Source organism: Cylas formicarius, unplaced genomic scaffold (assembly GCF_029955315.1).
Source record: "Cylas formicarius isolate icCylForm1 unplaced genomic scaffold, icCylForm1.1 PGA_scaffold_4__25_contigs__length_36172078, whole genome shotgun sequence".
NCBI classification, from domain to species: domain Eukaryota; kingdom Metazoa; phylum Arthropoda; class Insecta; order Coleoptera; family Brentidae; genus Cylas; species Cylas formicarius.
The window spans coordinates 8,911,956-8,937,977 of record NW_026844334.1 but is presented as its reverse complement, the minus strand read 5'-3'; the positions used below and the strand labels follow the sequence as shown (position 1 = coordinate 8,937,977).

Below are 26,022 nucleotides of genomic sequence, written 5' to 3'. Positions count from 1 at the left end.
AATGAGTATCTTCCTGTTGACAAAAACACTTGAGCTTGAGAAGTGTTTTGATCTAAAATATTCCATAGAAAATGTTAGCCTGATGCATACTTGACAACTCATTCAATAACATTGTTAAAAAATTACATCTGAGCAATTTGTGCGTTAGTTTCATGCTTGGAGTAGTATCTTTCTATTACACGTAAATTTCAGGTTTCTAAATAGCTTTCTTTGATTTGATGAAGCTATTATAAATAAAAGCTATTGATTTCTGGTTGCTAAAGTTGTATGTAATATAAAACCCTGATGTCTTAGAATCTGCTTCGCCCCCCTCAAACAATATATAAGCGAGTAAAATGCGAGCCAGTTTCAGTGAAGCTCTGAACAAGCCAAACTTTCGACTTAACAAAACCCAACGAAGGAGGAATCCAGAAGTTTTGTAAAATGTGTCTTAGAATCCTTTTTACAATATATTCAATAGATGTGCTTCAAATGTTAACTGTGGGTCCAGAATGATGTCTAAATCTTTAAACTTTTCCTTTTCTTTGTTTAATTCTAAAATGTCAGTGATTTTAAGAGTAAACAGTAAACCTATCGAAATCATTCTGGAGCTTCGGTTAAGAATGGATTTCTTTTCTTACTTTTAAGTCATCTAAAAACAAGTGGCATATCATCGATAAAAATATTAATCCGTGAAGGCCCAAAGCGGGGGACTCCAGACTTTACACTCATATAAACCAAAATAATAAAGGTATGGTCTGTCCATAGACATAAGTAAGTGACTAATTGCTCTTGAATGGGATTATCCCCGGGTGGTCATTAACATACATTGCAACAAGATTATTACCTAAAGTTTCTGAATTTAAATTCAGGTACAATTGTGGCCCGTAATAGAAAATAATTTTATACCTACCTGTGTTTAATATTCTTTGGTTTGGTATACTACTTAGTTTAAGTTTATTAGTAATCATTCTTATTTCGTGTGTAATACAGCGTGTGTTGAATCGTGTGCGAATTATGCAAAATATGTGCGAGTCTAGTGTATCTCAGGAGATGCTCCCGCCCAAATGTAGAAAACACTATTCTATTGAGACTAAGGAAGTTATAAACAATGTTTATTTGACTCTCATTGAAAATGGTGCCAGCAAGCAAGCGTCTTTAGGCCACATTGACGAAAATTCCAACATCAACTGAATGGAAAATTGCGAATAATCTCATTTCAGCTAGAAAAGAAAGAAGCGATGCTGACATTTTCTCGAGTGTAGATGAAAGTGATCAAGATATAATACGGCGTAAAATTTACCAGTTATACGAGGAACAAAGCGTGCCTAAATTAGATATCATAATTAGGAGGCTTGAAAAATATAAAACCGGTGTTAAATGTGGCAGAACTACCTTATGGAGGTGTATTCAACACATAGGTTTTTGATTTAAAAAAATTGAGAAAATACAAGTTTTTGAATGAAATCTTTTAGAATTCAGAAATGGCGACTGGAATATCTAGAAAAAATTAGGATTTACAGAGAACAACAAAGGACAATTATTTACTTGGATGAAACCTGGTTCGACACTTATGATATCCCGGAAAAGGGTTGGATTGACTCAAGTGATAAGTGTAAAACAAACGCGCCATCAAAAAGAGGTAAAAGAATAAATATTTTGCATGCTGGCTCTAAAGATGCTTGGATTCCAAATGGACTTCTTCTATCTGCGAAAAATATTAAAGATTCTTCTCTAGATTACCATGAAGACACCACCGCTGATTTATTTGAAAGTTGGTTTAAAAACAAACTAGTTCCAAACATTCCTCCTATTTGACTAAAATCCCTTCCTCATGTGACACAATAGCAACAATCCAAAACTACATGTATAATAACGACATTTATTTTCACGAAGATTATACCAAAAAGCAATTAATTGAGGTTCTACAAAGCTTGAACCTACAAAAGGAATGCGCCTGTGATAATTATGCAAAAAATCTAGGGCCTACAGTTTTAAGGCCCACTATATATTTAATCCCATTGAACATGTTTGGCACCAACTGAAATCTGCCATTCGTCGTAACAATATTTTTCCCCGTGTTAACTCCAATGTCCTCAAACTTACAGAAACCGAAGTTTTTAACATCCCCCCACAAAGTTGGGCAAATTCTGAAGAACAATCGTACATCCATATTGCAAATGATAATTAGAACTGGCGATGATAGCAATAGTAATCCTGTTTGTCATTTGTAATTTTATTTTAGATTTAAACACAAATACATACATAAATAAATAAATATTGTTTAGTATCTCTCCTAACAAAACCCCAAATAATAAAATTCTAAGCAACGTACGGACCTGTTTGGCCATATTTCATTCTTACAGCTTGCGTGGGTCTTTCCTTAATTCGTATCAGTTAGTCACTTTCTTATATCTATGAACAGACTTTAATTATTTTATCAAGTAGTATACATAAAATATTGTAGTTCAAAGAACGGTTTTCGTTTTTACTATTTATGGGTGGCGGTTCAAAATCTTTGTCTCTGTAAGTTACATATGTAAAAACGTTTTTGTCGTGCACTTGTCTGATTCAATTTGGATTACATTATTGGATTTTGTTTTATCTTTTAGGGTGATGCCGTGGAAACGGAAAAATGCGGGGTAGGGCTCGGCTCCGGTTGGGAATGTTTTTACAGCGGCACCGTATCCGGAAACGACGTCATGGCGGCACAAATGCGCGAAGTAACCGAGGAGGTGTCTCCGTATTGCAGATGTGGATGCGTCGTTCACTTGGGGGAGGCCAAACGCAGAAGATTTCTGACCGTGTCTTCGCAGAGCTGTCCGGGGAGGACGTTTTGGTTAATAGAGGTAAGTCTTAGCTATTCGGTATTTGAAATTGCATACGTATGGTAACAAGAAGTTGGAAACTCTGTTTTACCAATGCTAATAAAATCTGATGATGAACAATGTTGATGATAATAGGCTACTTGCACCTATTTTTTTTTGCTAATTTCTGATAAATTAACATGTAATAGCAATTTTCATAAAGTTATCTGGCCAGATTTTAACAAAAACTTTATGAATAATTGTTTGAGCACTATGTAGCTGTTTATTCTAGACACAACTGTTAATATATATCAGTGTTCGAGGACTTTGCAAGAACTTTAAAAAAATATTTGAGTACTAAATAGCCATTTAGTCTAGACGCAGCTGTTCCAGGATTTTTCAAAATTTACATTTCTCTGCACGACGAACTGGTAATATAAAATGTTAGGGAAATTCGTCTACAGATTGCTAATTAGAATTTATTTTTTACTTATTTTAGTTTAATGGTTAAACTTGAACCAAAATATTAAAAAAATACTCAATAGTTACTTCTACTGGTTTAATTTAATAGTAAATAGTGGAAAATTTATTTTAATTAATACTATTTATATTTGTTGCATAAAAATTTTCACAGTTTCCTTACATGTAAACCAAAATTTATTCCAGAACTGATGTACATAATTTAAACGAATTATTTTCAAATTTTTAAAGTTAAAAAAAAATCTGCATATACCGGGTGACACAAGAAGGTGGCAACAGTATATAACTTTTAAACGGCTTGAGAGAGCGATTTGAAATTAGGAATGGCTAATATAGGCAGTAAGACAGTAACTTTCGAATTTTAAACTGCACAACCTATATTTTTTTGCATTTTTGGGTTCAGGAGATCATTCTACAGCGGATAGGACAGTTTTTCTCTTTTTTTTTGTTTTTTTAAGTTTTTGAAAATTGTGTCTAGGAGGCTGTGACCACCATAAATACTATTTACCGGGTCACCTGATCATCGAAAATATTGTTAATGAAACTTTTCTTTACTTGTCTAATGGCAAATAGCATTTAATGTAATTAGCTACAATTTTTCAGTATAATCTTGTTTTTTCAAATTGCACCCTAACGGGAACAAAAACTTTTTAAAATCGGTACTTTTTTGCAACAATTTTCAAAATCTGATAAAAAAATAATCTCACAGGAAGGAAAAAACCAGATAAGTCAATACTTTTTTATGAAAACAAAATATTACTTAGGTGAATTTGCTTCTATTCACTATTAAATATCGTAAGTCGGTAAGATTGAAAATGCAGAAAATACTGTCGACAAGTGGAAAGGAAAAAACAGATTAGTATTTAAAAAATAAACAAAAATTCGTGGGCGTTTCTTCTGAGATTCAACGACTAGAATTTTTTGTTGAAAGTGTTTTATTATGGTAAAAAGTTAATATGCGTTTGAAATACGTGGATATAGTCAAAAAGTAACCTACGTCATAAAATAAAAGCACTTTTTACCGGAAACTCAGAAGAAAAAGAGAATATAATTTTTTTTTCTTTTCAAATCTGTTACTTTTTGGGATAATTGAACACAATATTTTGAAAACACAAAACACACACACACACAAAACTTCACATTCATTTATTTTGGAACTGGAGTTTTGTATTTAGTTGAATTAAATAAGTGCGATTGATATTTACTTATTAACCAATTTATTTTAAGTTGAAACTTTCATAGAATGCTTGTATATGACACTCCCTGGCTCTAGAAATTGCATTCGCTGTAATCCTTCATCAAATGCAGCCGATCTTCGCCACTGTAATTCTTGTAGGTCGAACACTGAAGTTACATAAACACGGCCTTTCTCATACCCCCTAAACAAAAAAATCTAACGGTGTCAAGTCCGGTGACCGTGGGGGCCCATTAGCTTGACCATGTGTTGAGATTAGGTGATCAGTGAAATCTCTAATTATGGGGAGGCGCGCCATCCTGCTGATAATACATACGTAATGTCCCGGCAAGAGGTAAATCATATAACGAGTATTCAATTGCATTTCTTAGGAATTGTAAATATCGTGCACCATACAGTTAAGGCACCATGAAAAAAAATCACTTACAATAATTCACCTTCCTATCATTCACGCCCAAACATTGGTTCCTCACCGTTCTTGAAACTATCCAGGACGAATCATTCTTTGATTATTTAAAAACCAGTATCTGTTGTTCTGTCGGTTAAACATAGCATTATTTGAGAATCGTGACTCATCAGTGAAGAAAATTAAGTTAAGAAAATTATTATTCTCGTCATGTTTATCTAACAGCCAATTACAATATCGAAGTCTTCTTACAAAGTCAGCTTCATAAAGATGTTGATGAAGGTTATACTTCATCATTCATTTCCATTTCTTCACTTATAATAAAATTATCATGTAGATGATTTGGTGGATTTCTCATTTTTAGTTCCAGCTTTCTAAAGAAAGAATGTGCAGGAAGGCGACGTCCCGGATGGCGGGCTGTATACAATGTCGAGAGTTTTTTCTGCATTCCCCGTATATCAAAAACATATCAACTTTTTCTCCATTTGTAAATTGATTATTGTTTTCCATGATAATCCAAGTCGATAACACGACAAAATCGATAATCAGATAAAAATGTACTAACTGTCAGAATTTGCAATCATTCCGACTTATCTGTTTTTTTCCTTCCTATCAGCTTATTTTTTAGTGGATTTTGAAAAAATACCGAGTTAAAAAAGTTGTTGTTCCCACTAGACAAGTAAAGGAAAGTTTCATTTAAAATTTTTCACAGGGTCAGGCGACGCGGACATTAGTATTTATGATGGTCACAGCCTCTTAGACACAATTTTCAAAATTAAACAAAAATTTAAAAAAAAAAACAAAAAAAAAAGTGAGAGAAACCGTCCTATCCTATGATCCGAATACAAAAATGCAAAACAATATTAGTTGTACCCTTTAAAATTCGAAAGTTACTGCCGTTTCCGCTCAAACCGGAAGTGCAATCATCCCAAATTTCATATCGCTATTTCAAGCAGTTTAAAAGTATTCCCACTTTCTTGTGTCACCCGGTATATAAATTTTCGGTGCCACGTATAGCATTTAAGAATAGAATTAAAATATCAATTTTCTATTTGTCAAGCAACACCTGTTAATCTGCTCGAAATTTATTTTTATAGTCTATTCATTTCAATTAGTTTTTCTTCTCATTATACCTGCTCTTTAGGCCTTTTTTTTTAAATTAGGTTTATAATAAAGATATTATTGTTATGTTATTATTTATTTTATTTCACAATATTTTTATTACATTATTTGTAATTATTTTTGGTTGTGCCTTACAAGATATGATTCCCCATACCAAAACGGAACAAATGAAACCCACTCCTTGTCCGCCGGTCGTGTTATTTTCGATTTTCAAAATGGCCATTACTCAGCCGACGTCGTCGAAAATTTATCGTACGTTTCGGTCGGGTTGAAGACGTCCGGAAATGCGGGCAATTAAATCGAGAATTTCCCACTCCGGACAAAACGGGACTGGCCGCGTTATTGCGTTTCCTTCGGGCTATCGCCTCCTTTTTGCCGTTAATGTCGCGAGATAAATCAGTCAGGGGAACAAGAGTATCGGACCGGCCACTTTAAGCAATAGCTTTAGGGAACGAAAAATTAAAAAAAGCACTTCCCTTGTTGGAATCGGGAAGAGCGAGGGCTTGAGTATACGGGGTGTTTAGTAATTGAGTGTCAATACTCCAGAGTGTGAATAACGACAATATTTGGTTAAATAATCAAAATAAAAAAAAATTGGAAAAGAAATTTTTCACTTGTCTAATGGCAAATAGCATTTAATGTAATGAACTATAATTTTTTAGAATAACCTTGTTCCTTCAAATTGCACCCTAGTGGGAACAAAAACTTTTTAAAACCGGTACTTTCTTTGCAACATTTTGACACCAAAATTTTCAAAATCCTTTAAAAAATAACCTCACAGGAAAAAAAACCAGACGGAGCATGCTGTTTTACGTCTTCCTTTATATCATTGCATGTTTAACCCCCTAGAGCATTTGGGAACCAAGTAACATCAAAGGTCAGAACAGCTCCCACTGTTCCAAGAGCTGGAAAAATTCAATACAGCACGTTATAAAAATTGAGGACTCTTTTATCTCTATACAAAACAACATAATTCCTGTTATAGTTAATCTCAATGATGGCGAAACAGACATTTGGAATAAAAATGTAATTATCTGTAGATATTCCTAGATATGAATTTACTGTATATATTTAATGTCATTGTTTTTTCTTAGTGTAATTTAATAAAATTATACCCACCTAAATAAATAAAAAAAATATTATTACCAAAATCTTTGAGAGCCCGTCCCAAATGTTCGGTGGTAAAATACCTACCGGACCCTAAGATTGAGACACTCCTGATTATACATACAGATACATACATTTGTGAACCTAGTTATAGATTTGCAACCAATACTACAAATTTGTATTATAAGTAACAAAATAAAAAAAATCCAGAAAGATAACCTAGTAGATGTTCGGAATTCGTTACGAATAATGTATCCAAGGATATCGTTAAAAGTCGTTGATGAGGTGAAGGATCTAAACTTAAAGCCTGGAAATAACGAACTGTTCTCATGTATTATTATTATTTTATTTAGTATTATTATTTTTGTAGCTAATAGTGAGAGCTGTATGTGTAAATTTAAGACAAGCATTTTGAAGACGCTGCAGGCTAACTTGTTCTATTTGAAGGCCAATACAAGACTACATTACGTCATGAAGTATTGGACAGTATAACTGTTAGTTATAACTTGATTGCTGTGTTTGCAAGTGTGTGGCACTAGAGAATCCGAGGTTTATAGCATGATGTTTAATTTAACTTTTACAGCCACAGCAATAAGCTGCAAAGCGTGCCATTTAAATGAATTTGCCTTGTCCAATTATTTTTGCTTTTTCTTTTCCAAAAGTTGAATAATTTTCGTTCAGTAAAAGAACATGCTTAATTAATGATTATAAGTTGTGTACCGGGTGGTCCAAATAGCGTCAAACTATATCAAACAATATCCTAAATGAAAACAACCTCCCATAGATTGCAACACAACCTATTTAGTAATAGTAATCTGTTTGAGAAAAAGTGGCCAAAAAGCTACACATGAAATCCATATGAAGTACAAGAAATGTGTGCAACTTAAAAAAACATACATGCCAGTTCCAGAAAAGTTCATGGTACATGTGATTCCGAGAATGTAATCTAGTATGGGTTTTCCCTTGATTTCAAACCTCTTGATATTTTTTTTCCAGATTGTGGATGCCCCGTACAACGCCTACCGGTTTCTATTTGTCTCCAATAAAACTGGACGAAAGTATCAATTATCTTATACTTTGGAAGAATAATATTAAGTTCTTTTCAATATTCAAATATATATATATATATATATATATATATATATATATATATATATATATATATATATATATATATATATATATATATATATATATATATATATATATATATATATAATACAATGTTGTCATAGAAACAGAAAATTTTACATAAGAAAAAAGTCGCAGGGATTATTTAAAATCACATATTTTCAAAAAAACATCTTATAACTTTGAAACGGAAACAGATATCCATATGCCATTATTTACCACCAGCCAGCAGCATTACTTTTCGTATCGTTAGAAGAGTTTTCCTATAAAAGTGCCCAATTTGGTCGACTACGTACATTTCGTAAAAACACTTCGAGTGATTTTTCAAAAAAACTTCCAGAGACAACTGTAGTACTATTTACAAAACTTCTGGATTCCTCCTGCATCGGTTTTTGTTGGCTCGAACTTGCTAACGTTTCGCCAATGTTAGCTTCTTCATTTCTCTACTTTTCGCCGTCATCCAAGACGATGTCTATGCCCTTCATTTAGCCCAGCGACTGTCAAACATTATATAACTCGGTACAGAGTAAAATGCGAGCCAGTTTCAGTTAAGACTAAGACAAATAAACTTCTCAGCAGTTAAGAAACACATTCAAGAAACCGGAAATGAGATTTTATTCAATCTATAAGCAACAATACAATCTTAACCGCGACTCAGGATTTACCTTTCAATCAATCATCCGAGACAATGTTTATGCCCGCCATTTAGCTCGGCCCTCTTCAAACAATATATAAGCAGGTACAGAGTAGAATATGAGTTTTTTTTGAGTTTCAGTTAAGTTCAGAAGAAGCTAATTTGATGATTGGCTAAACGTCGGCAAATTCGACTCAACAACAATCAAAGCAGAAGGAATCCAGAAGTTTTGTAAATAATACCTCTAGTAATATGAAAATTACGACAAAAAATTAGCTCCTTTTCTTGCAAATAAGAAAATGCAGCAACGGTCAGTGGTACCGAGGGCTAAAAAAAATATATCCGTTGAGAATGTCGTATGTGTCAAAGTTTCTATACTTTTTTAATCCAGTTTTCGGTTGGCATTTCAAATTTGCCAAGTCAACCTGACAACTTTCACTATTTAGCCCAACGGCATCGCCTTGAAAATTTAAATTTGCCTTTTGATAACTTTTTTGCGCCTTTCCTTAGAGTTCTAGTAATCGCAACTTGCCAAAAATTTCCCTAAATTATAATTTCTTGGCTCGTTTCCATTTCGGATTCAACTTAACGTTAATTTTAAACCACTTCGGCGACGCTTGGCTCTTGGATATTAAAATTTCGTTAAAAGGCGTAAAGCGGCAGCGTTCTCAATATTATTTATTCATAGGCTAGAAGGGTAACCCGCAACCACAATATAAATTGCCATTTTGTGAAGATAAGCTCGGCGTATTAAGTTTAGTAATACACTCTGTCGTGTAAAATGCTTACCCCGAAAGCAAAAGAAATGATTTACATAGAAGCAGAAGCGTAATATTTAAGGCTGCAGAGCCCAACAAATCTCATTTTCGGTGTTTTAATTATAACGAGAAACTTCCTTCGTACCGCGTTGTTACGAATTTATTAAAAATTTACACGACCTTAGAAGAAAATGAGCCCGAGATTTTGTTTACATGTTCTTTAAGAAAATTCGTTATTTGGAAGATTAAATATTGAAACATGGTGTCAAAAATACTTTGATTTTTTCCATTTTAAATATTTCTTTTAACTTTAATATTAATACTTCTAAAACTTCCCAAAACTCCAAGAAATAACTGCGGAGGTAAAAATAACTTTTATATATTTGGAACTTGATTTTTTCTGTTCTGATAAAATTGTGGTAACTCTGGCGATTTAAAAAATTTAAACTTACACGAAAAATTACAACAAACAGTGACTAAGTCGATTTTTATCCCATTTTAGTTAAAATCTGAAGCAGAGACGGAAATACACATTCAGTGCTCCTTGAACAACCCAATTCGCTAAGAATATACACAAAAAGTTTCTTCATAGTTCAAAGAAGATTTAACTGAAGTTTCCACGCAGTATATGAAAGGGCAGTTCTCAGTACCAAATGAGTGGAAACAAGTGGAATATATAGAAGCACAAAGCGGCTATAGAGTGGTCACGTCATGTGCGAAGAATATCTTTCTATATGACAACATATTTAGTGAAGATAAACGGAAACTATCAAATTCATTCCCAACATTAAAAGGCTTGTTGCAGGAATGTTCTTTTCAAAATATATGAATCTTATACTATCAAAAATTGACTAAAGAAATGCTCAAATATGGGGATTCGAGTAAACGACTCTTGTTGTCACCAGTAACGTGACAACAAGGTGGTTATATTAATATACGAGAACCGAATTCCTCGCTAGATATAGAAAATCGAATACATCAAGGACGAAAGGCCATCCAGCAACTAAATTCTATACGGTGGTATAACTCCATCCATGCACAGTGGAAAGAATAATACTATAAATCGCAGTAATATGGGACCTCTCAAAAAAATACAGCTATAAAATGCAGGCGTTAGAAATAGAGTTGTAAAGTTCAACATATCCCCAATACAACAATAATGAAGATAGGTGGCATGGATGAAAAAAGATAAGCTCGAAGAACATGGGCAGAGGGCGTAGAAGGACTCATGCAAAGTAGACAACTATGCTCAGAGGATAACCAGGATAGAAGAAAATGGCGCATTAGTTGTTGTAATTTGATCCGCTGTATACATAAGAACAAGATTTAGATAAACACATTGCATTTATTTTAAGTTTTCATTATATGTTAATTATTAAACAGCAGTCACTAGGTATTAGATCTGAAGCAACGGGTGGTCGTCATTCCAAACCAGTTCATTATGTATCCATTTTTTAAAATGGGTTTTGGCGTTGAATTTGAATATTTTTATTCTGGATAGGCCGACCACGACTCTATCATCCAGTTTCGCGTCGAGCAGTTTTATTTACCTTGCGGCAATCAGTGGTTGAAAATAAGAGACGGCAGGTCCCTATCGGCAAACCTTTTGGCAGACCTCACAGGTGAACCTGGATCCACACCGTCAGTTATAAACTCTACGGGGCCGGATTTGCTCCTCGACTTTTACACGGACGAAGTCACCATCGGAGGACAGTTGTGCGCTGGTGGATTCTTAGCGGAATCGACCCAACTTAGTGAGTGCGAGTGATCATGTTTAACTGTCGATGATTACCCAACATTTATTTTTCAGAAAATGACAAGTATAACATCACACTGATCCCAGTCGCTCAGAGCGTCGGGGTTATACCGGCGGTGGTTTTGAAACTGACGGCCGTTCATATAGCCGCAATATTTTTCTTGAGTGGTCTCATCCTCGCCACGGTTTCGCTGGGAACGCAATATCTGTTTCGCTACAGGAAATATCACATCGCGCAAGCTGAAGACCAAGAGTCACTAGGTGGTAAGAGCTTCATAATATTTCAATTAGAAATTCTGGAAATACATCGATATACATCGATTTCCCTTATTTCAATTATAAACTAATATATCTCAGAACAAAAACCACAGAACATCGAAATAAATAATTTATCATTGGTTCAGTCACGCAGAATTCTTCATAATAGTTGTGTGCAAAGAAGTTGTACCGCTCACTGGGTGCACTAATGGCACATCCACAAAATAATAGTTCCGAGAAAATCAGTGATTTAGGAAAATAAAAACTGTAATACTCTTACTTTGTACTTTATAATTACACATTGATTCGTATTATTTTCTTTTTAGAACAAAAAATATTTATATTAAACACTATATATTATCAATAATAATTTGTGCTAGGCTGGCAGTCTGAATTTTCAATAAATTTTTATTCATATGCATAAGGTAAGAAAATGTACTTTTTTGTCCAATTATGTATATTCCCTGGGAGAACAACGAATATTATTATTATTGTTATTATTGTTAATCTGGAAGACTAAGACTAAGTAAGTAGATAGATTCTTCTTCTTCTTCTTCTTCTGCTGCTGCTGCTGTTGCTGCTACTGCATATCCCTTAACTCTTCTTTATTTCTTGTTATATGTTTAGTTCTTCCATTGTCCTCAGTCCCGTCCACTGTCTGCTGCTCCAAAGCCAAGACATCCTCTACCTGCCGATTCCTCTCTTTCCTTCAATCTTCCCTTTATTTATCAACTATAGGAATTGGTATCTTTCATTGCGTATCACGATCTCATAGTTTGTTTTTCTTGCCATCTATGGAATCTTCAGTATATGTCTGTAGATCCACATCTCGAATGCTTCAACCTTGTTCATATAGCTCACCTTTAGTGTCCATCCCTCCATACCATACAGTAATACAGGCCAGACGTAGCATTTTGTAAATCTGATCGTTAGCTTGAGATCGAGATCGGTATTGGTGAGCACCTTTTTGAATTTCATGAACGCACTTCTGGCATTTTCAATTCGACATCTTATTTCTGTGTCGGATTCCCAGTTTTCACACAGCCACGTTTTATTGATTGATTTTCATGCGTTTTTAAATTCTTCTGGCTTACGAGTTATAGATTATTATTGCAATAGATTTGACTTCAACGCAAGTGACTAGAACATAGAAATGTGCGAACCAGATTAAGTCGTCGCTCATATGCGATAAATATGACTTTTTATTTAAACGTAAAACACAAAACATACCTACGTTTAGTAAAAGCGAGCAGAGTATGTCTTCTTTCCTTCTTTTCCTTTTTAGCTTCCAGCGCGAGTATACCCCTGACCGCTCGCGCCCAATCGAATGCGACCCTCCTATCCGAGGTGATATCGCTGACTAAACTAAGACCTCTGAACATCAAAGTTGGGACAAGTAAGCACGTGCGCCTCAGAGAGTCGATGGATTGCGATCGGGACCAAGAGGAAGTAACATTGGCGTGAGTACAAATTTTTATTATGTTGCTTGTTAACCGGTAATTTTTCGAATACAGTTGAGGGCTTTTCCCTTGTTGGCTTTGAAATCACCCAAAAACCTTGTTGCGAACTTTCCGCAATTTTCCACGCCGCATTAGACAAGCCCGTACAGCTTTAAAGCGCTTCATCGTGCACATTAGGTTTTAGCGGATTTTACGCGCCGCGAACATCTTCAGTTCGAAATCCCTTTAGCGTAATGTCGGCGAGTTATTGATTATAATGGCCTCTGTCAAATTGAAATGTTATAGACAGAGTGTACTAAATTTATATTTTGTTCGGTAGAATTCGAAAAGCAGGTACTAGTAGCTGTCAAAAATTAAACTAAGTTGAAGCTTTTTGAAGCTTAACAAGCTTCAACAGGGCTAGTGTTTTTACCAATGAAATTTTTCTCTGTAAATTGTTAGTATCTAGCAGGTGCTGCTAGTAAGCATATCCAAAAATTACTTTTCATAAACTTCTGGATTGCTCCTGGGTTGGTTTTTGTTGAGTCGAACTGGCTAATGTTTCGCCATTCTGTTGGCTTCTTCAGAGCTTGACTGTAACTGGCTAGCATTTTGCTCTGTACCTGTTTTTATATTGTTTAAGAGGAACGGACCTAAATGAAGGGCATAAACAACGTCTCGGATGGCTGATTCTCTTATTGGTAACTGGTAAATATCTGGGTCGCGGTTAAGATTATTATTATTATCTACAGACGAAAAATCTGAGAGTCTATAGAAATCTATAAGCATCCTAATAATCCTAACCGCGAGTCAGGTCTCTACCTGAAGCAGGAGGAATCCAGAAGTTTTATAAAAAGTACAATAATATAGGTATATCAAATTATTATCAAAACCAATGTTTAATCCCATTGAAATCCCCATTTTGTTAAGCAATTAGGAATGTATTAAATTGATTAAGTTTGATTAAGTATTTGTAATTATTATAGTCGTAAATTTGAGATATTTATTAATAGGTTGCTTATTGATTTCTATAGACTCTTGGATTTTTCGTTGGTAGAAGAATTGATTACATGCAAGAATTTTAGTTTTATCGAAAAAAAATTATGTCCGATTTCATGATTGTGTTAGGCAACCGCTGATGAGTTTATTTTTTTCTTGTTCTTTGAGCCTAATTGACATTTTACGTCCGGTCTCTCCAATGTATTCTTTGACGCATATGCATGGAATGCTGTAAACTCCTGGCATCTCGAATGGAATTTTGTCTTTGATGGATGGAAGATGTTGAGAGATTTTTGGATAAGTGGTAAATCTGGTTTATATTTTTTTAGAACTTTTAATATGTAATCAGTGAAGTTTTGAATTTAAGGAAGGACAATGGTGGCAAGTGTGGGATTGCTTTCATCTTCATTGCTATTGGAAGGTTTTGGTGACGTGTATTTTGTAATGGAATGGTTAATATCTTTAATGTGGAAATTATTAGAGAGAAGAGCGGAGGTAAGGTGTTTTAACTCTGGGTTCAGTGACTCGGGCTGAGATAGTTTTACGGCTCTGCAAACAAGAGAGTTGATAAGCGATGATTTTTGGGCCGGATGGTGATGTGACAATGCATTAAGGTATCGGTTTGTGTGCTTAGGCTTTCGGTAAACACAATGAATGTTAGGTCTAATTTTCTATTGATAAAAATATCTAAGAATTTGAGGTTGTTATTAGTTTCTAATTCAATGGTAAACTGTATGTTAGGGTGCATAGAGTTTAAATGTCAAAGAAAATTTACTAGAGATTCTTGACCATGAGATCAAATGACAAAAGTATCATCGACGTAACATTTCCATAAGTTTGGTTTTAGATGGAAGATGTCGAGGGCTTTCTTCTCAAAGTTTCGATAAATATATATATAAATATGGTAATAGTGGAGAACCCATAATTGCTCCAAATAAATATAACGTCAAAACCAGATTTACCACTTGTCCAAAAATCTCTCAACATCTTCGATTCGACAAAAACAAAATTTCATTTAAGATGCCGAAAAATAAAAGCTAGGTTAAAAGAACATGAAGGAGCCATAAGACAAATAAGCTCTGAAGAAGCCAACAGGATAATTGGCGAAACGTTAGCAAGTTCGACTCAACAAAAACCGACGCAGGAGGAATCTAGAAGTTTTATAAAAACTATTATAAGAGTCTGTGAAAGTTTCTTTGAACAATTTTTTTACGCAGCTTAGCTTCTTAATGTATAATTTTTTTTTCTCTATTCCAATGTGTAAAACAAATTTGACGATAGGAAACGAAATTAGATTTGTTTGGATAGTTTGGAATCTGTAATTCTTTGACTTGTGCTGCTATCTGTGGGTGAACGGCGAAACATTTTAGCTAGATCGTAATCTGTAATTTCGGTATCCCAAGACATCGCAGCCAGATGACCAATACCTACTACTAAATAAATTTATGAAATGGTAACTAATTGCAGAAAAGAGGAGGATTCTCTGAGCGCGAGTACTGCCACCCTGACCGCCCAAAACGACACTACAGCAACAACGGCACCGAATTTGGCGGTTTCGGAGGCGGATGACGTCACCCCCACGGTCAGCTTGCCTACTTCGCCCCATCTGATCGAATGTTATCGATCTATAAGACGATCTTCAACCTCAGCGAGTGAAAAAGATCGATCTACCGAAAAGGGCGGTCCGCCCAAAGGGCTGCCGAAGGCCGTGTTCAGAAGAGTAGGCGACGTAACCTTAACAAACGTGAGCGATGATCTGTGCGGGACGCTGTGCTCTAAGAGTGATCCGGTGAAGTATTTTTTTGCGCTTTGCTATTTTTCGTTGCACTTTTAAAACTCTAATCACTCGCTTCGTTTGATTACTTGCCTATATTTTGAGTTTTCTTCGGGAAAAAATCGGCCGAAACTTTTTTCTGAAATTCTTAATATCTGGTGGCGGAAATGTAATCTTTTTTTCCCCGAGAATTTGGAAGAAAATGAAGTACAAATCAGTCTATCATCACAGTGGAGTTGTTTGAAGGAAACAAAATTATGAATTTTGTAAACCGATTTACTAAACTACACTGAGAGTTTTAAAAAATACTTTTTGAGCGCAGTTTTAGTGGAGAAGTTTCTTCGGTGCGAAGTTGACTACTTTCTATGCCACACTTTTTTCCTATTGTGAGTTTTTTGTATTTTGCATTTTAACTTATTTTTAGATAATTATATGTAGTTACTTTGTTACCTGAAGGTAACCGCTGAAGTGGAGTACTAACCGGTTTCCTTTCTTCCAAAATATAAAGTTATAGCCATCAAAATTTATAATTTGTAAATTTGCTTGTATTTTCATGAAATTAAATCGAGTTTAATTAGGGAGTGCGTAATAATTTTGGTGTGTGGTGATCTAATCCGAAATATTCAAAACACAGGTATGCGGCAGGTGATTATGAATTTAGGGGGTCAGCTATTTCATAGGAATTCGATGAATTTAATAATAAAATTGCCCTAACATTTTATTTTATACGCAAATTGATGAAATGAATGTATGATAGATTCGGATTTAATCTAAATATTTAATTAACTCTCTTCTTAGAGTCCAGGCCTGGTTGGAGAAATATATTGCAGTTATGAAACTTCATGATTCTCCTACATCCAAGAGTATATTTTCAAACTTGGATTCTGTTTGCTTTTTTTTTTTTACTTGACGCCTTTAGGTTTTAGGCTTTTATGTTTGCAATGGCTGCCGCAAATCTCACACCATTTTACACCGTGGGAGAAATTATACCTAACAAAAATTTGAAAATTCAGTATTAAGTAAGCTAATTAAAAAGTTTTTCCTCTCAAAGCATAATTCAATACATACAACACTGCTCTTTTGTCCAAACAAACACGACTGTACAAATTTTGATATTTCAATTATTCTTCTAATTTCTTCAAAAGCGTTAATAAATATAATAAAACTAAACTAAAATGTTAATATTTTATGAACTGAAACTGAAAATATCACATTATAACACCGAATTTTCAGATTTTTTGTCCTAGTATCGTTCTTCAGCCTGAGTTCGAATCTTCACCAGAGCACTGTTCTAGCATCAAATGTGTATTACACTCACTTTTCGGTCAACAGAAATTTTGATTTAGTCATTAAACAGCACTGAACCAATTAAATACAAAATTTTTATAACACCAACAAATTCCGCAGGGTTGCTATTCCTCGGCGTCGAGTATGGTGAGTACGGCGACTATCAGAAGCACCAACGCAAAAGCCACCAAAGACAAACGCAATCGGGAGAAACTGCTGGCTGGCCCGACCGGATCGGAATTTTCCATAGCTGGGCAAGACACCGATCTAGAATTCGATTATTACGATTACAACGTCGTCAACGCTGGCGCAGCTCCCGGATCATATCTGGGAATGGATCCGGCTTTCTTGGTTTGGATCCCGCCGCTGGACGAGTCTGGCGAGATTCTTCCTCCCGAGGACCAAGAATACCACGAGCTCGAAGACATCGCGCCGAAGGTTTACATCGATCCTGGTAGTAACAAGGAGTCGCCGGAAGAAGAGTCGTTACTTCCCAAATCTAGAACTGTTAACGAGGCGAAAACCAAAGTGGTATACCCTTTGGTGCATGGTACCAAGAGAAACCGCGAGGTGATCGACAACAGATACTTGAACGAGGCGGAGCCTTTGGTGAACAACAAGATCGTCGAGATACAGCTGCACGAGTTTCCGAAAAAATTGCGGACGCAGAAATTGTCCAAGATGGACATGGAGAAGGAGACGGAGGTGCAAAAATCACCGAGCATTGACGAGGATGAAATTCGATTTGCAGACGACGACGACGAGGACGACTTAGACTTGAACGAAATGCAGTGCAATAATGAAAACGTGTCATATCAAGATTCAAATGTTTTATCTTCCAGTTAAGACTGATTTTTGTTGCTTGGGGTAATCGCTTGGAATGAAGCGGGATGCATTTGATAATTCTATAGTGAAAAGTATCGCCGCAAGGCCCGTGTGAAATTGAACCATCCCAATATAGTCTCTCCAGAGTTAAAAAAGAGTAAAGAAGATATAATTGCGCTGCCGAATAATGTTGCCATTAATAATCCCTAAGTGGCTGGTTATTTTTTGTGTGGTAAGAATAATGAGTCGGTATCGTTTGCAATAAGGAATCTGTTAAATTAACAATATCTTATAGCTCTTTTATAGAAATGAGGTGACTATAAAGCTTTAGAATTTGTTTAATTGCCCACCAAACATCATTATCGTAGGATCCGATGTATTTCTGCAATCAATATTTGGTTGGTTTAGTAGAACTTTACAATACCAGACAAAACAGTAATTTATTATTCCTCATAATAACATAGCATAAAAAAGTATTAACATTAATAATTTGTTTGAATTTTTTATTGAGACTTACTAAATGTCTTCAATATTACATCTCTTGGAAAATATTTGAATTTGGTTGATTAACCAAGAAGCACCATAATATGTTTCTGTGACATACATAACACTTGAATTTGATACTTAATCATAAAAATTATCAAATTCCAACTGAGCAACCAAATTGCAGTTTTCTGGGTAATTTTCCATGTTAGTTGAATTAATAAACATATTCACGTTTTAACTTCCTTAAATAGAAACAAAATCTTATTTTTGAACGAAAATATATGAAAAATACTGTAACCAAAATCGTATCATCATGGTAACAATGAACATTCGAATTGAAAGCAAAAAAATACTACTAGAGCTGAATTATTTTAGTTTTAAAATAGCGCTCATTGTGTGCAATAGTGATAGATTTGCGAAAATAAAAACTGACACATAGAGGTGACTCATATCAAGTTTCCGACTTATTACAAAATTCATAGTGTTATGTCTTTATAATTGCCTATTGATTTCTATTATTCTCTTTTCAAAACAAAAAGTAATTAACTAAAAATCGCTATTTTTTGATATGCGCCATTATTGCACTCAGTGAGCGATATGTGTTTTTTATTAAATCTCTTTTCATTATATTAACATTATTCTGTAATCGTGGACCACTAGGATATCAAAAACGGCCAGAGATTCAGAATATAAAGGTCGAGTCGTTATAAACCGTGTGCGAGATCTTAATATAGCATCTAAATATGGTACAGCACTGCATATAATAATAATAATATAAGTAATAAATAAATTATAAATAATTATCCGCAAAAAGGGACTAAAGGCAATTCAGAACTGGTCAAAGTTCAGCCCCAAAATTGTGTATAATCGGAAAAACAAGAAAAGATGTCCGCAAAATTATATGTCTAGAAATAAAAGCTAAGTTTAATTATACTAAGATTAGATTTTGAATGAACAAGGGAAGTGATAGAGAAAAAGAAAATATAAAACACAACTTCAGAATTTATTTTATAATTTATGGATAGCGCTATATTAGCGGCCGTGGTTAAACGTTTCAAGGTAGAGTTCTCCAAACAATATAACGTTTTTACGGCATAATCCGGTATTTAACTTTGGTAAATTTTTATGAAGATCTAACAGCAGGCCTACCTCACTTGAGTAACCCTCAATCAATAGATTCGCAATTCCACAATAACATTCCAGAACCGTACTTCGATACTTCGTGTATGCAAATGGTGAAAGCTCACGGATTTGTGTAGAGCTTCATAGGTCAGATTCCGCGATTATCATTAGTCCATGCAGTGAAAAATCCGTTCTTACTACAAAAGGTTTATTATGAATATGAATGACGTAGTAAATTTAACTATAAAAGAATGTTGGAATATTTATTAAAAAAAAAAGTTATTCTTCATCAAAACTTAAAAACAGATATTTTTCTAATTCACTTCTAATTAAATCTATTGCTCCAAAACTAAATTTGGGCGAAGTGTTGTTTCTTCTTGAACTGGGTTTCAGCTCTCCCCCGTATCAGTTCCATCGAATTAACAATTAACAATTAACGGACAACTTTGAATTCCCGCTCCATGGCTGTCGTGGTACTCAACCTTTACTTCTTTGACATCTTATGCAGAAAGGCACAAAGCGTTGTCTACCCAACCAGCTTCAGAACCTGCACATAGTATGATAATTCGTTTGCCCCTCGAAAATTTGTTGCTGTTACCGTTAGTTGATACTTTCTTGACTGTATCGTGGCTACCAAACCAGGTCTCATCTAAATATATGATGAGGACATTCTTAGCACCATTTTCTTGAATTTCTCTCAAATCTCTTGTCATCCACTCCGAAATTCTTCTGTTTTGTAATAAAAACCAATTCTTCTTGCAAACGTAGTCAAAGTCTGTCGGCAACAGTCAATGCTCAAAACACTACGCAACTCTTCATGTAAAATTTTAATTGTTAAAGCGATCTTCTTTTGATATGCATCATATATCAACCGTCTCACTATCCCGGCATGGTGCATGTCAAGTAGACTTTTTGGGACTCCACGATCTTTCCGCATTTTACTTTCTTGGACACCATTCACAACTATGTCACATAATGTGGCATACGGTGTTTTAGTCATCTCGGACTTTAATTTTATGGCTCCACCTTCCTCGAATATCGATTCCAGAAACACAAACATTTAAAATTGTAATTTTAGCAGCAATCGGAAAATGTGTTCTAGTCTTTGATCCATTTCGATTATTACGTCATCGAACACAATCTCAACTTCTTCGTCGCTGGACATCGCATGTGACTAACAAAATTGAATAATGTTGGTATTTGGTAAGAAACTAATTGTAGTAAAATGTATATGGTACCTCAATAAAAGTGGCACACTGAGTCTTGAAAAAGAATTGAATTGAATTGAACAGTAACAAATTACAGGCACAAGACGGAACAGAAATAACTACAAAGCTTCGACGGCTAATAAAATACATAAAACTGACGGTATACTCCGATTACACCAATCTCCACAAATCAACCAATAACAAATTGGGAAAACGTCCATTATACATCAATTATCTATATAAGATTTTGTATTACTTTCCTAGGAAAATATTTTAGAGCAATTATGTTAAACCATTAAATTGGATATCTAAAGTGTTTTTAATATGGGAGATCCACTTATTTAATGGCAAACTGAACTTGAAAATGAGCCACCTCATATAGAGTCTGTTTAGGAAGACTTGCAAAAAGCACACTAATATGAGTTAATATAACAGTTTAATGAAAGAAAATTTCCCTTCCCTGAAAATATAGCGTTACGAACGGCACAGTTCTTTTTCGGCTAACATCTTAAATACGGCCCTGGCTTGTGGTACACGTGCTGAAGAGAATGGTCCCTTTACAACAGGAGTGTCTTAAACTCAAAACCATAAAAAGTTGAAAAACGGTATATCGTTTGAAGAACTCTAATAAATCACTTTTCGACATTTAGACTTCCGATTTCGACAAAATTGCGATCGAGTTGGGCCAAAACTCTAGGTACTTGATTTATAGCGGTGCATCCCGCCGATGTCGGGCAATATTTTGCCGGAAAAAATTGTTGGGCTACACAGTAGGTATCCTGTTGGCCATAAATAAACAAACACGATCAAAAAAATAACTCAGGATTGTGGATACTTTCTAGTATGTAAGCGTAATATGAATGAGACTGAATGTTGGTTACATTTTAAGATACTAGTCACTATTTCTAGTCACCGCTTGTGGGAAGAGTACTATATTTGTGAATAAATTAACTAAGGTTTAGATTAGATGTTAGATGCCTACTCTGTTGTTTTAAAATTTATATTTTCGAGGATTAGAAATTGTTCGTCAAAGATGTATCATTACTATTTTTCGGTAACTGTATAGAGCTGCGAACATTTCGACAGCAAACGGCACCAATTTTGATTTTAATAATTAAATATTTACGTTTTAAATACTATAAAGTACTGTCATAAGAAATCGCTCACTTAATTTGTTCGTGCCAAATAAGAAAGGCAAGCGGCTGTATGACATTCCCAAGAAAAGATGTGGGATATAGACCCGATTGCCTCCCTTATTAATTGGCCGCTCTGTATAGTGCCCAACTTCTGTCGTGCTTTGAATTAAAAGAAGTAATATTTGCTGTACGTTACATATGCTAGTAAGCTTCAGATTAGTTGGCTTACGCAAATTGTTTCATGTTTTCTGTGCCCGTTGCGTTCTAGAGAGGACAAATAGAGATTTTAATAAACAAATTGGTTTTTATAAGGAAGATTTGATTTTTACATGCCCTCTTTAGATGCTCGTTTATAACGGAACGTACGAAACGGGAACCTTTTTGTTGAAGATGTTTAAGGAGGAATAAATTTAATGTGGAATGCTTGTTATTTACCCAACCCCTTCATGTTCAATATCTTCCATTAGGGAAAAATACCACGAAATAATAATAACTTTCTAATGTTGATGAAAAATTACACCAAGCAAAGCAATTCTCTCAACATAGTAAACACAACTTTTGTATTCCCGATTTTGAAACACGAAAATAAACACACAGAATATGAAATAAAGTAAAAGACCGTGGAAGGTAACATAAATAAAACAAAATTGAAAATCGCAATCGAAGAATATTGACAAATCACCAAATCTCCCATAGGGCTTGTCATTTTCTAGTATTGGTTTGTTTGGTTTCTTTTCTCGTTCTCTGCAGAATCCTTTGTAATCGCCCAAAAAAGTTTTCAATTCTGTGGATTTTGTTTCTTAAGTGTTTTGTGAATGTATCCAATCGTTGTCGGCCTAGCTATTTCTGTCATTCGCGCCGGTTAAAGGCCGGATGGGCCCGGATGGTCCGTGGTGGTAGCGGGGGTGGTCGTTTTTTGGTTTCGGTCAAAGTCCTTTTTTGCAAGCCGAGAACAAATGTTTGTTATAGTCTTTTTCATTTGGTGGTCTGTGACCAAAATAAAAATCCTCGGTGGATGCCGGAAAATGGATGTATGACCACGGCAGTCGAGCCCAGCGGACAGCGAAGAATATTTCCCCTCTCTCTCTCTCTCTCGTTGATGCAGATTCTCAAAACATAATTGCAGAAATTTCTTAAATTCACAAAAAAAAACAAAGTAGCGAAGACCATTTTTGGTTGGGCTAAAAAGAGATAATACTGATCTGCTTTCTAGCATGTTGAAAGAAAGACGACACGAGTCGACTCGAAAAGGGAAGTCTCGAAACGTTAAAAGAGGCAAATAAAATTCCAGTAGAATGCAGTAAATAACTTGTTAGTTGAATGTCGGTTGCAAAATTTAACAGAGGAACGTCAGTGCATAAAAAGTTTAGTTCATTGAAACCGAGATCCGAGGGCCTCGATGAACAAATATCGCCAATTTAAATTAGTCGAACTGCAATGAAAATTCTAATCATTGCTTCAATCCAGATTTGCCAGGCCAATTAGCTTATTTGAATCACCCCAAGCAATAAACTAAAAAAATACCGCTCTCTAGAGCGTCGCTCCAAATATATATTAAAAGGGGTGATTTAGTATAACTAATTGATATTTTCGGTTAATGGTACCCATTTTATTAACTGGGTCATGTCTATTTCAGTTTCCATGGATGGTAACATATGTCTCCTTCAAAATTAAATTAAATTTAAATGCTTCCCAATTGTTCCGTTGCATAAGTAAGTATAAAGCCATAAAGAAATTTAATATAAAAGTGAAAACCTAAAACATTTTTATATAATTATTAAAATAATCACCGCTTTGGATGGATACTGCTTTAGAGCTACATGGGATTTTTAAATTTAGACGCCTTCCGATTATTCTCTTCCGTTAGTCTAGACTTAAATAAAGGGAACAAAAAAATTAACATACATGTGAAACCCTTATATCTTCACGTAAATCAAACTAAAAATTTGTTGTATAAGTGGCGCCATCTAGGGTCATTTTTAAGGGTTATATTACCGGCAGAAAGTTTCAGTTTATGTGGGGGTCGAACCGAACAAGGTGGCACACTTTTTAATGTATGTACAAGCCGCGAAGAAATAAAGCTCTTTTAGAACGTACGTTAATTGGATACAATCAATTAAGTATATATCGGTGCGATTATACGACAAAATTAACCCCCATCTAGGGAGCGTCGCACCAAACCGATTTTAAAAGCGAGGGATGGTTTGGATGGATACTGCTGTTAAATTTAGGTTTAAGGGTTTTAAATAGGATTTTTTAGCTCAACTCGCGTGCTTTCGGTTAATTTTATTAACTGAGGTATGTCCATTTCAGTTTTCATGGATGCTAACATATGTTTTGTTCAAAATTAAATTAAATGTAAAAGCTTTTCGGTTATTCTTTTTTATAGTTTTTCCTTTTCTAAGTCTAGTCTAGTCTAAATTAATACAAATGTGAAACCCTAAATTCTTTATAGAAATTAAACCAAAAAACACTGTCATCTAGGGAGCAACCCACCAAATCTATTTCAAAATCGAGGGATAATTTGGAGGGATTGCTATTAGGGCAACCACTCGGCACTAGATGGTGGCACGGGTTTTAAATTTTTGTTTTCAAAAAATACTACGGAATTGCTAGAAAGTTAAAACAATGGGGTTTTTAAGTATAACTTATGCTTTAAAACAACTCATTTTCATTTAATACAACATATTATTACTGGATTATGTCTATTTTAGTTTCAATGGAGCGTAATATAGCTCTCCTTTAAAATACAATTAAATTTAAATTCTTTCAGATTATTCTCTTCCAAAAAATTTGCTATAAATGTGAGACCCTAAAATCGATATGCAAATTATCAATCAAACAAAATCGCAATATTCATATATTTCTATTCCATCACCAATTTGTTACAAGTTTTCAAATCGTGCACAAAACCAAATAAACCACTAAAAATTAGGTCACAAACCCACTGCCCTTCAAAAAAACTTGTGCAGATATGAAAAATAGGTATTATGTTGTTCCATTTGAGTTTGAGAAAACTTTTTTGTAAATCGCCATGCCAGATATAAAAATTAAGTTTGTTTTGCGATCTTCTGGTGATGAAGTGATGAATTTTATGGACAAGAACAAGGACATCAGTAACACCAATTTCAATTATGATAATAAATTGCAATTAGAATCGTTTGTAAACTTGCGAAATCATCATACAACATTACCACGTTATAGAACATCTGATTTGCAGATCATGCGGATTTGCATGACGAAGCCAATAGTGGTCGTATGAAAAATGTCGAATCGCATGCCGAAAATTTCATTTAATGAAACCGTACACAAAGGCGTAGAAGCGGCTCGTCGAGGGGTGGCAGATGACACCCTTAGTCAGTCCTCGAATCTTCGTATTGTAATGATAATTTCCTTTATCGAAAATTGCACAAATAACTTGTGCGTTTAGGTAACCACTCGAGTGGGATGAGCGTTCGTTGATTTATTAAAATAAATTATTGCGGTTTTAGTCGTGGTAAACGAATAGAAGCAAATGGAAATTTTTCCCATATGCGAGGAATTCTAATACGGGAAAGCCCGACATTAAAATCGATAGTTTGTCAACATTGAAATCGCATTTTCGCTAGGCAAACAGGTGAAAATTAATATCTAAAAACACCTGAAAAAATATCACTCGGATGTTTTCACGCAATACGTTTATGTGTTTGCAAACCTTCGATATATTTTAATCTGGTATATACAGTGTTTAATTTTTCGTGGGAGAATATCAATTTTCCTATTTCAAATAGAACACCTAGTATATTACTTCATTTTTTAATTCTATACAAAATTCTATACAAGTATAACCGTTTTTGAGATTTTTAATTTTTTATGCGAAAAATGATCTATAGTGCGCATTTAAATGAGTGCCATCCGGCTGCCAATTTTCAATAACAAGAATTTAAATTCTGATCAAAAAATACTGGACCTATAATCTTGAACCTCCAAATTGCGCAACTTACTTTGATAGAAGTTCTACCTGATCTAGTAACTTCCATATGTTTTTATTATTCGTGTTGCTCCAGTCCCAATAATATTAGCAAATATCTATTCTGAAAATTGTCTCTCCATAAAATTGTTGCAAAATTCTAA

The 26,022-nt window shown here is 34.6% G+C and overlaps 1 protein-coding gene across 2 annotated transcripts in view; it reads left to right on the top strand.

The window, feature by feature from the left end:
* The window catches only part of LOC132700756 (uncharacterized), a 159,920-nt gene extending 137,596 nt beyond the window's left edge, over positions 1-22,324 (top strand). The window contains exons 8-13 of one of the 2 annotated variants that reach the window (XM_060668278.1): positions 2,592-2,828; positions 11,121-11,373; positions 11,430-11,639; positions 12,919-13,093; positions 15,539-15,815; positions 17,253-22,324. In XM_060668278.1, coding sequence (XP_060524261.1) covers positions 2,592-2,828; positions 11,121-11,373; positions 11,430-11,639; positions 12,919-13,093; positions 15,539-15,815; positions 17,253-17,978 — 1,878 coding nt within the window. In that variant the 3' untranslated portion in view covers positions 17,979-22,324. Of the gene's footprint in view, positions 1-2,591; positions 2,829-11,120; positions 11,374-11,429; positions 11,640-12,918; positions 13,094-15,538; positions 15,861-17,252 lie in introns of both variants that reach the window. The other variant, XM_060668277.1, reaches the window with a different exon arrangement.
* The last annotated feature ends 3,698 nt before the right edge of the window (positions 22,325-26,022 follow it).